At 36.1% G+C, this 12244-nt stretch overlaps 1 protein-coding gene across 6 annotated transcripts in view; it reads left to right on the top strand.

Moving 5' to 3' along the window:
* Window positions 1-12244, top strand: part of SCN2A (sodium voltage-gated channel alpha subunit 2) — a 79657-nt gene that overhangs the window by 30215 nt on the left and 37198 nt on the right. For 4 of the 6 annotated variants that reach the window (XM_076342730.1, XM_076342733.1, XM_076342731.1 and 1 more), the window contains 6 exons: window positions 843-1115; window positions 4615-4678; window positions 5219-5360; window positions 6183-6389; window positions 7818-8111; window positions 11288-11668. In XM_076342730.1, coding sequence (XP_076198845.1) covers window positions 843-1115; window positions 4615-4678; window positions 5219-5360; window positions 6183-6389; window positions 7818-8111; window positions 11288-11668 — 1361 coding nt within the window. The remainder of the gene's footprint in view (window positions 1-842; window positions 1116-4614; window positions 4679-5218; window positions 5361-6182; window positions 6390-7817; window positions 8112-11287; window positions 11669-12244) is intronic. The other 2 variants (XM_076342735.1, XM_076342736.1) reach the window with 1 other exon arrangement.

Raw genomic sequence — 12244 nt, 5'->3', positions numbered from 1 at the left:
AGCATACGCCTTGTTTGCTACACATTGTTAACAAAATAAAAAAGCAGGAATCAAGATGTAATTTTATTTAAATTGATTCTTGCTTTTCTTATATTAGTTGTATTTTCTTTTCAAAAAAATCAGCCTTTGAGTTTAACAAATTCTTGCATGAGATACTTGCAGTAAACAGCCTATGTGATTTGCATCTTATGACATCAAGCTTTCCTTTACATGTTTTAAATATAAGTTAATTTTAAGCTTTCATACTGATGCAAATTTTATCATCTATTGCAGGCACTTGATATAGCAACTTAATTCAGTTTTAAGTCATGTATAAAAAATTAAACTCGAAAGGATAGCATGGGCCATGCATGGGGTATTGTTTTAAAGATGTCTTTCTTCTCCAAACCATCAGCCCTCTTATATTGTAAGAAGATTATTATGAGGATATCATTCAAATATGCACTTATAATGTCTTTATAATGGGTTTACTAATGCAGAATACTTTTTAAAAGGTTCATCTAAGAAAGGTTTGGGCAAGAAGCATCAGCAAAAGCGAACAATGCTTTTCTGTGTAGGGTTGAGATATAGCATGAGTAATAAAATCACTTGTTTTGGCATAAACAATGTGTTTGGTATTATCTACTTTTTATTTCTGTACACTATAAAATAAGCATAAACTTACAGCTTTTCATTCATCTTCACAAGTAATAAGGCTTTTCATGAAAATTATTGTGTCATAAATATTAAGACTCATTTAGTTGTCATTTTGCATGAAATCTTTATCTTGTCAGGAAAAATCACGTTTTTTTGTGTGTTTAGTATCTTTTTAGCATCATAATAAAAATCTTTTCTCTTTGCAGGCTTGAAGACTATCGTGGGAGCCCTAATTCAGTCTGTGAAGAAGCTCTCAGATGTTATGATCCTGACTGTATTTTGTCTGAGTGTATTTGCACTAATAGGGCTGCAGCTGTTCATGGGCAACTTGAGGAATAAATGCCTGCAGTGGCCTCCAGACAATTCTACTTTTGAAACAACTGTTATTTCCTACTTTAATAGCTCTATAGGTGAAAATGGTACATTTATTAATACAACAATGACAACATTTAACTGGGATGAGTACATCGAAGACAGAAGTAAGAGTTAATTATATCATCTACTGCATTGATTTTCTGGAATTTTTTTAAACAGATACAAAAGCATCAGTATCTTTCCATTGCAATTAAAATGGTGTAATCTGGCCAAGAGACATAACAGCACTCATTTGTGTAGTAAATAAAAGAACAGTCATAATGTAGTTTAACATATTCATAATAATTGTACTTGGTACCAAAACATCTTTTTACCTTTTACTGAATATGACTTTTAGAGTAAATCCACATTGCAGCACAAAGCAGAAATTTCCATGCTAGCTTCAAGCCTCCTGAAATAGTGTGACAGTCCTAATAGGGACTCTGAAATCGTATAGCTTCATTAGCGCAAGATAACGCCCAATATCATAAATCCATATTTGAACATCAGGTAGCTCATGAATCCTGCCATAGCATGTAAATGCAGCTGCGTTGTTTCTTCTGGAATTTGGTGAGTGTCTCTGCACCACACTCCCTTGCACCGCACAGACATACCTTTATGGGAGTACTGATAATTTATTCCATGCTTCTTATTCTAGCAAAATAAGAACTAGATTCCATATTATGTATCTTTTAATTTGTTTCTTATCTGTGGAAAATCAAGAAATTAGCATTTTGGTCTCCTTTGTACCTCATAACACAGTTATTTTCAGCGTTTTGGGTGGTTAATGTCACTACTGTGTTAACAAAAATTGTTTTAAAATTCAGATAGAACTACTCTGAACATATCTATGGTATATCGTTATTCTGTCTTTCACAGTGGTAAATAGCTTCAGTCTCTCCTATTTATTCAGTCTCTCCTATTTATTTTAGTGTATTTAGGGTTTTAACTTTGTAATTAGGCATAATCTTAGGTTTTTTATAAAGCCTGTATAAATAATGTAACTAATGCCTGTATCACTGAAAGTTAGGAAACCTCAGTTTAACAGCTAAATGCTTTTGGACCTAAGTCTCATCGCCTTATAATCTTTTAATATACTTACCATCTCAGCATGCTTGTAGTATCATAGAAATGTCATCTTGGAGACGATTTTGGATGATAACCTATTCTTAAAAACATCTGAAAAACAGATTCCATTCCATTCCCCTTTAGCTGCTTCTGGTACTACATCACACAAATAGGAAGTTTTTTCTAAATATCTGACCTAAATTTTCCTAATTTCAGATTGAATATATTACTACTTCTGTGGACTTAGAAATAAGATAATCATAGACTACTTTATATTAGTCTTTATGATATTTTAAAACTGTTATCTTCTTTATTTCTGGTCTTTTCTAAACCAAGCAAGCCTGTTTTCTGTTTTGCATTTTCTATACCTATTTTCACTTTTTTTTTCTTTTTTGGACTCTTTCCAATTTGTCTGGGATTTTGGGGTTTTGTTTGGGTTTTGGTTTGTTTGTTTGTTTTTTTAATGAGATGCTCAAATCTGGTACTTACTCCTCTAATAAAAGTACAAATTAGAAGTAATTACCTCATGTGCCATACATGGAACATTGCTATTAACACATCTCAAAATTACATAATTTTTATATCAGCACCATATTGTTGATTCACAGTCAACTTGCAGTTCGTGACAGTCACTGCATCTTTTTGTACAGCAGTGGCTGTGGCCAGATCCTGTCTATTTTGCATTTACGTATTTGATTTTGCCTTGTCAACTGTAGCATTTTCCACTCGTCTCTGTTGAAAAAAGTCCAATTGCTTTTGGATCAGCTTGTCAGTTTGTAAAGGTCATTCTAAATTTCAATCATCTTCTCTCCTAGCTTGATGTCTTCAGAATACTTGATGCGTTTTTTCTACTATTTCATGTCTTAAGTTGGTAGTGAAACTTGTTATGAAAACCATGGATAGCACAGATCCCTGGAGGATCTTCAGAAAGATGCCCATGTGAATTGACATTGGGCCACTGGCAACTGCTCTCTGAGAATCTTTTTTCAAGTATTTTGTGATGTTTCCAGCCAGAACATATCTCCTTTATTTGCTTATGAAAGTGTCATATAGGACTTGACTTGTACCCATGACTGTTGTCCTGTTATTTAGTTGGCACAAGACAGGAATAGTTTTATATATGGCATATTTTTTATAAACTCATATTGACTATTTTTAGTACTTTATCATTATCATCTTTGTATTGAAAAATGTATTATTTACATGTTTTCCAAAATAGTGGGCTGAGAGTTGAGCTGACTGGACAGTTTAACTGGATCCTCTGCTTACCAGAGGAGGAGCTGTGCCACATAAGAATGTGAATTAGGCCCACAGACAATTTTGAAAATCCAGCTTGGTGCCTATCTGCATCTTTAAACTTTTTAAGCTTTTTAGGTAGGGGTTAGATCTCTCATGGGGCATGACTATGTGAGCACTGGAATGTCTGAAAATCCACTGTTTTCTTATCTGATACCTGAGAACAGATTGCAGATGCATAAATTATGTATATAATCTCTCTCCCTTTAAAATAAGCAGATTTTATGCTGTCTCTATCGTATACTGGTGGTGACAGAGTAGAAGCAGTCAGTAGGAACTGGTTGCAATTCCCTGCTTGTCTCTTTAGCATTAGCCCTCAGTTAGTTCATGCCAACTAAGCTAGTCCATGCCAGCTGGCAGTGAATCTCAAGGAACCATCTGTTTCCTGGGAACAGCCAGAACATACCTAATTTTGGCAACTTTAGCTTAATATGCCACCTGACCCAAAAATCTCCACTAGAGATTCCCATTTTACCGTTAAGAATCCCAAACTAGGAATTGATGGCAAATTGGTTTTCCCTTTCTGCCTCAAAGCAGAACAAAGAAAAGACAAGAATGTGCCGGGGCCTTTTAAGACTTCCATCTCTTTAAATTATCTTTTACTTCATTTTAATAGTTAGCCTATTAACAAAATACACATAGATACTTCAAGTACATTCCTCTGCTATAGAATTTGGTGTAGTAATTTTTTGTAATGTACAATAAAAGCTTGGTTTCTCCCTCAGCTGATCAAGTCAAGATCCAGTTAGCAATTTCTTGTGCATGTTGTGTTGTGTTTTCATGCTGCAAAAATGTCAGTACTTTTTGAAGTAATATTTGGATAAAATAGTATGTAATGAATAATTATAAATTAATAACACTAAATGGTATGTATCAAAATACATGAACAAAGGCAGGGAATTGCCCTCATCCTTTGTCTTGTTTTCCTGGTATTTGTCCACTCGTTTGCTGACATACACAATTTGGTAATCTACCCATTGTATCTTACTTATTTGGGTAGGTTACTGAGAGTTAGCTGTACAACTACCTTTCTATTTTCTAAAGAACGGCCAACTTCAAGACTCTATAGAAAGTAATTTTCCTGTCAACACAGTATTTTCCATGCTTTTTTAATTCCTAATAGTTATATATTTCAGTTAAACTGTTTGTTAGCTCTGCTTATTTCTTGAAAATGTAAAAGTCTATATCATTGCTCAATTTCCATTAGGTATAAATTATGTCTTTCTCATCACCATTTTTGTTTATTTTTTTAAAAAACAGATCATTTCTACTTCTTGGAAGGACAAAATGATGCTCTGCTGTGTGGCAATAGCTCAGATGCAGGGTAAGAAAACAGTCATCATTTTTCATTATGCATCAAGAAAAAATAATTAGCTACTTAGAATAGCTCAGGTGGTCAACTTTAGTATCAACTGTACCGTAGAGTCACAAATTACCGATGTTTTGCAACTGAAGCTATACCTAAATATAACCATCTGTGTGATTGAGTTTACACAGGCACTTTCTTCAGCATCTTAGGCTGATTTTGTAAAGGTAACCACATGAATGCTATGTGCATAAATGTTGCTGCCAGCTTGCTAGTTGACGTTCTTCTCTTGTCCTGGTAGAGATGTGTTGATATGACAAATTGTGGGGAAGGGTAGATTGCTATTAGTTATATTATTAAAGCATTGAAATATCATTAGGAGATGGAATTAAAAATTGAAAACCAATAAGATATATTTTTATCTTAGGCATGTAGAATAAAATTTTACTTGTTCATAAGTGCATTAGCAACTGGTACTCCTGAACAATTTTGTGATTTACTATAGCATATCGTAATTTAGAGTAGTTGTTAAAAATAGCATTTCCTCTTCTTTTGTAGTCAATGTCCAGAAGGATATATATGTGTGAAAGCTGGTAGAAACCCCAACTATGGCTACACAAGTTTTGATACATTCAGTTGGGCATTCTTGTCACTGTTTCGATTGATGACTCAGGACTTTTGGGAGAATCTTTACCAGCTGGTGAGGACTTACTAAAACAAACAGCACCATCACCAATACCATTACTGCATAGTACTTGCATAGTTATTTTCATTCACGTGTCCCTAAGGCCTTTGGGACAGAAATCATCTTTTATTTCATATATGTAAGCTGTCTAAAACAGTAGAGGCCTTGTTCATGATTTAGGTTCCTATGTGCTACTCAAATACATAATAAGAAATAACTGCTATTTTATGAAGGTGGTTAAGCATTATTGTTTCTTTTCACAAATGAGTAAACGAACTTAAGTTGTTAAAGCTTCTTACCCAAACACACTGTAAATAGATGCTAGTTAAATTGGTTTGCAGTCTAGTACAAATATGTTGTCTTTGAAAAGGTTACATCTTGTCCCTGAACTACACGTACCCTTAACCTGAAGGACAGTGATGTTGTGCAGCATGACATTTTGTATACTGCACTGTCTTTGTGGCATTGTAGTTTGGGACTGATGAGACAAGAAGGTAAGATGCTGGATAGTGCCCCCGCTACTGTTAGATTTAAAGGCTATAATATAGACGTATAGTGGGGGCAGCAACTGGTACTACAGATTTTCATTGGTAGAAGTTCTGAAGTATTCACGCTACAGAATCTTACTTACCTTGACCATAGTAGACACAAAACTTGAATTTTTGCACATGTAGCCAGAATATAATACTATTTACATATGGAAAAAGTAACTAAATAATCTTGTGCTAACACAAAGCAATCTTATAATGTATTTATAGATTATAACACAGATGCTACCATATTATGCAACAGTATTTAAAAGTCTGCTAAAAATGTGTATTATCTCTTTTTCCCCAGACACTGCGTGCTGCTGGGAAAACATACATGATATTTTTTGTTTTGGTCATTTTCCTGGGTTCTTTCTACCTGATTAACTTGATCCTGGCTGTGGTTGCCATGGCCTATGAAGAACAGAATCAAGCAACCATGGAAGAAGCAGAACAGAAAGAAGCAGAATTTCAGCAAATGCTGGAACAACTGAAAAAGCAACAGGAAGAAGCTCAGGTATCCCTGTAAAGTGAAATTCCTTCTTCCATTCATGATTGTGATCGGATGCTTTATGTCCACATATGCGAATACTTTTACTCCCCTACTCTTAACAATGTATTACCTCCAGTCCTATAAATTCCTTCGTTTTGCAAACAATCTTTAATATTTTCCATTGCACTGCTACTGCTGGCTTGAGTGAACCTGTTAATTTGTGGCAAAAATTATAACCAATAAGCTAAAATACTGGATTTTCAAATTGGAGATGGAAATTAACTCTTTTTACTGAGCACTTGAACAAGCTGCCCAGAGTGCTTGTGGAATCACCATCCTTGGAGATAATCAAAAGCCATCTGGACATGGTCCTGGGCAGCCTGCTTTAGGTGACCCTGTCTGTGCCAGGGAGTTGGACGCGATGACCTCCAGAGGTTCCTTTCCAACCTCAACCATTCTGTGATTCTGTGAAATGGAGATGGAGATGTGGGGAAAAAAAAAACCCACAGGAATTCTGCTTATATAAGTAACAGAAGGAAAATGATTGTAAGTGCTGTGGGAGAAATATTTTGCTTCAGCAACAGTTGGCTTTTTCTACTCCTTCCCCAGCTCTCACAGCAGAAAGCCATAGCATTCCAGTTTTAAAGGAAACTGGAAAAAGTGGAGAAACTGGAGAAAATGCTTCTGTGGTACAGATATCATGATTACATACTGCTTTGAAATCCCTTTTCATTTTTTGAAGACTCTGAAGTCTTTAATGGGATAATTAACAATGTCTGCTTGGCACATGGCCACACAGAGCAGAAGTTGAACTATGTCTTCCATGTAAGCACATGACTGAAGTCAGCAATAGGGGTTTTTTGTTTGGTTGGTTAGTTGGTTTGTGGGGTTTTTTTACTTGTAAATAAATGCTAATCAAATGCTCCACAAATGTTCAAAACTTCAGACAGAAACAGGTCTCTAATAGCCTGCAGTTTAATTCAAATCTCTGATTATGATTTGCAAAACTGAGATAAACAATGTTACACCACATTTTTAATAGACTAGAGAGTATTCAAAATCCAGCAAAATGGTCTAAGAAAGTGTTACTTCCTGTTAATGGATTTTTCCTGTGGTTTGAGCCTTGATTCCTTACTTTTACATAGTATTTCAGGTGAAAAATTCATTGCAACATATTGCTCCAGTCTAAAACAGATGCTTGTTAACTTGGTTCTCTGACAGCACAGTTTTCCCTTGGGCTGCTCTAACTCCTGGTTTATGGAGCAGCGGCAAATTATGGTTCCTGTGGTATTTCACAAATTATACTTCTTATGATAGGCTGGGTTCAGTGAAGTGGGATCATTGCTTTTATTTCAAAATCACTATTTTTTTAAGAATGGCAATAAATTTAAAGTAGTGAGTGATGTGTGTTTGTATAAATGTTGTAAATTGCATATGTGCTTGTACGTATAGGCGGCAGCAGCAGCAGCTGCAGCAGCTGACTCAAGAGATTATAGTGGAGTAGGTGGAATAGGTGGATTCTCCGAAAGTTCTTCTGAGGCATCAAAACTGAGCTCAAAGAGTGCTAAAGAGAGGAGGAATAGAAGAAAGAAAAAAAAGCAAAAAGAACAATCTGAAGGCGAGGAGAAGGATGGGGAAGAATTTCACAAATCTGAATCAGAGGACAGCATCAAAAGGAAAGGTTTCCGACTTTCCATTGAGGGGAATAGACTGACATACGAAAAGAGATTCTCTTCCCCCCACCAGGTACCATAGTATTATTACCTCTTAAACACCTTTGTTGTCTACTCATATAAACAAAACCCTGTTAAGTAGTTTGGTCAATTTTTGAAAAAGATACCACAGATTATTTAATATTTTAAATCAAAGTATGACCAAGTTAATACCTTCAGCCAAAGATGAAACTGTAAGAACTTGAGAGATTTTGGTTTTATTCTGAACTTATGTGTGAAAAATCAAAATAATGTGTTTTAATTAAAATGAGTTGTATTTCAAGTTTTGTAATGAAAGTGGACCTGTCTCCCCATCAAGATGGATGTATTCAGCATGATCAGTGGCTTCAAAATTTGGTGTACACATACAAAGGAATGTCATGTTTTAAATGAGAAAAGTACTAAATTTGGGATGCAAAAACCCCATTAGAAACTGCATAAATGTTTGTGTGAAATTTGAGTAAGTAATTGATGTGAGACCATTAATTGTGTTATCTTAAAGAAGGTGGAAATATCTGTGGCAATGTGTCCTTGCATGTGTTCTCTTACATTGAAACACCAGTGACTCAGAGTGCCATCTGCATCTCCCATCCAGACATTTATTTCATTTGATAGTTTTGTTATGTTATCGCTTCTTCAGTTTTCAGAGCTCCTCTTCATTTGCCAACCTCTAACTCTCCCCTCAGCACTTCAAGTCCAGATCTCACATCCATTCTGTCCTTTTTCTGCCCCTTTGTGTGCCTCAATATGCTTCTTCCTTTATCCTCACCTTCTTGATTCTCCCTGGTCTTTGACTTGCTTTCTCCCTTTTTTTAGTCACTGTTACTAAACTCATTCCTCCCTTTTTAATCCTCTTCTATTACTGTCTCTGGAAAGCCTGTTTCATCCCTAAACAGATCATGAGCATCCATATTCTCTTCATGTATCACTTCCTCCGGCTCCCATTCTCAAAGAAGCTCAGACCTCTTCATCCAGTATTTTCTTATTAAGGACTGTCCTCCTTAGACCAGACTGTGGTGGGAGTATAATGTTTCTAGCCTCCTATTTCTGCCAAGTTAACTGCTCCTTGTACTTACTTCCTAACGTACTTCCTTTTTTAATAGTACTGCATCCTTTTATTTCCTCCCCCCATGGTCTGCCACCGTTTTATGTTGTTAACTGTCTAACTAGTCTCTGTAAGACTTCATTGCTGAATTTAGCTAGTTCATGATTCATTCTGTTCCTTATACAAATTTTCACACCTATCCATTGACTTCATGTTGAAGACCCATCTGATCCCTTAGGTGCTTATCCTTGCTTGTGTCTTCATTCAAACTGCAGCCTTACTCAACTGCAGCTCAATTCATCCGTCTTGTAAGAAATGAAGCATTCCCCCTACAACTTGCTTCTCTTACCTTTTCATCTCCAAGTTCATTTACAGCTGTTTACTATGACAGTCTAGCAATCCCCTCCCATCTGGTTTTCCAACCCTAGTTCCTTTTCACTCTGGGTTCTAGCCACTAAACAGAAATTCCACTCACCAGTTTTTAATAACCCTTTCCTAGACAAAACTCAGGTTTATATCTCATCTTCGACATTTTCCTTGACATTTCACTTGCCTTCAATGTAACTGACCATTATGTTCTTCTTGAAAACTTATTCTTCCTAACATTCATTATTTCGTCTCCTCAATTCTCCTGGTTTAGTTGTGCTTTAGAAGATCCTTTTACCCCTTTGACAGTTTTCTAAGGGATTTCCACAAGGCCTTTTGCTAGTTCCCTTCTCTCTCTCCTTTTTTTTTTTTTTTTAAACTCTACTCTGGACCCGCAACTGTGAATCATTTTTAACTTGGACCTCTTTCCATGTCCCAGTTACTGCTGTATTCGAGAATGTTGTTGCAAAGAGCACTAACCTATCTCATTGCTTTTACCTAATCTGCTAGTAAACATATCTACCTAAAGATATTTTTTAATACCATAAAACATATGTGCCTAAAGTTCTTCCCAACCCACCTTGTCTACTTACAGTAAACAAGTCAAGTCCCAGCTTTGACTGACCCATGGCCAGCATCCATAACCTCCTGTTAAATTTTCAAACTAGTTTCTTTGAGCTCTTTCTGGTATGCTGCTCCTCATGCTTGGAAGAAGCTCCCATGAGTTTCCACAGAACACTTCATTGCTTTCCTCAAATCCCTCTTTAAAACTCTCTTTTACCATGCTGCCTACAGAAAGCTTGACAGGGAAGTGACTTCAGGTGAGCTAAGACCACTGTTTATCATACCCATCAATTTTGCCTCCTTGTATTCCCTCTCTTTTTGTATCCATCTGTGTGTTACGCTTAGATGATAAGTTCTTTGCAGAGTGCCTTTTTGTTCTGCATTTTGCAGTACCTAAAACAATGGGGCTCAGGTCCATAAAGATAAGTTGCAGAAGAGAAACAAAGACACTGCTTTGTTATGTATCATCTCTGCTATTCATAGAGGTCTTGGGTGAAATCAGGTGCTAATGCTAATCAATCAAGTCAAGAGAATCACTGATATGAATTAAAGTTAAGAACATGTATGATTATTTGCAAGATTAGAGCATTATTTTGACTCTGATCCTGAAAAGATCCTCCCATAGCAGAAATTTTCTCATGCAGGTAAACTGATGAAGATGAGTGCGACTGTTTGTACAAAATTACAGGCATATCTTTGCATATTCAGGATAGTTAAGACTTTAAAAAAGAAATAAAAACCTTATTGTGGCCTACTTGACTAGTATCCGAAAAAATATGTATGTTTTTTAAACTAGGCAGTATTTGGGAGCTACCTCTGTGTGCAGACTGAGTCACAGGAAATTTGCCTAAAATTTTATTTACTCAGCCTGTCAGACTAATGCCAACCTGGGGTAAATAGTGTCTAGATGTGCTTATTCAGTTTATGAACAGTTGGTAATAAAACAGGCAGAATGGCAGAGGAAACAATTCTGTCAAGCAGTTTCTTTTACTCTAATTAAACCAATTGATTTCATATATCCAAAGTAGTAAAATAACTAGTCTTTGTCTGTCACTTACGTGCTCTTTGTTTACTATCCAAAAGGGAGTGTATTGGGGGGGGCTGTACCAGTTCATTTCTTTGTAGATGACCTTACCCTTTAAGACATATTAACACTGTGGGTTTTTTCCCCTGTATGAAAACATTATATTTAAAAGGATTTTCATCTGATAATCATTGTTTTTATTTGCCTACAGTCTTTGCTGAGCATTCGTGGCTCCCTGTTTTCCCCAAGGCGCAACAGCAGAACAAGTCTTTTCAGCTTCAGAGGTCGAGCAAAGGATGTAGGATCAGAAAATGACTTTGCTGATGATGAGCACAGCACTTTTGAAGACAATGAGAGCAGAAGAGATTCTCTCTTTGTTCCTCATAGACATGGTGAACGGCGCAACAGTAACATTAGTCAGGCCAGTAGGTCATCCAGGACAGTACCTCCACTTCCAGCAAATGGGAAGATGCACAGCACTGTGGATTGCAATGGAGTAGTTTCTTTAGTTGGTGGGCCGCCAGCTCTGACGTCACCTACTGGACAGCTTCTGCCAGAGGTGATGATTGATAAAGCAGCCACTGCTAGCAATGTAAGGAAGTCTGCAATAGCTCAGGCATGATGTCCTCTCCCTGTATGATCAGCTACCGTTTCTACAAAATTTAGTCACTTGGGAATGATTCCCTTTCTGGCCAAGCTGTGAATGCTCCTTTCATATATTCCAGTTATAAGCTAAAGTAGAAACTGAAAATATATGCTAATTTACTGGGAATTAACAGAACAGCATAGCAAACCATTGAATAGATATAGTATGTGTAGTCTTATACCCATTGATTCATTATGCTAACTGAAGACTTAACTGGAAGATTCTGTATTTGTATATCAGATGGGATATCAAAATGAAAAAAAAATTATAAATTTATTATATTTACTTAATGGAATATATTAAATGAGTATTTAACTTCCCGCTGACCATATATGAAACTTTTGATGTAACACTGATAGTACAATTTACATGGGTTGTGATAGTGTTCCTGTCACGGGGGGGGGGGGGTTGAGATGTCAATATTATTAATTTTTTTTTTTTAAAACATGTGCTAGGAAATTGATGATTTATTCTAAATCAAGAGTTATCTTAAGAAAATACACTTACCCTTTCTGCTTTTAC

Source organism: Aptenodytes patagonicus, chromosome 6, assembly GCF_965638725.1.
Source record: "Aptenodytes patagonicus chromosome 6, bAptPat1.pri.cur, whole genome shotgun sequence".
Lineage (NCBI taxonomy): Eukaryota > Metazoa > Chordata > Aves > Sphenisciformes > Spheniscidae > Aptenodytes > Aptenodytes patagonicus.
The sequence above is the reverse complement of the archived record's forward strand: the minus strand, read 5'-3'. Positions and strand labels throughout refer to the sequence as shown.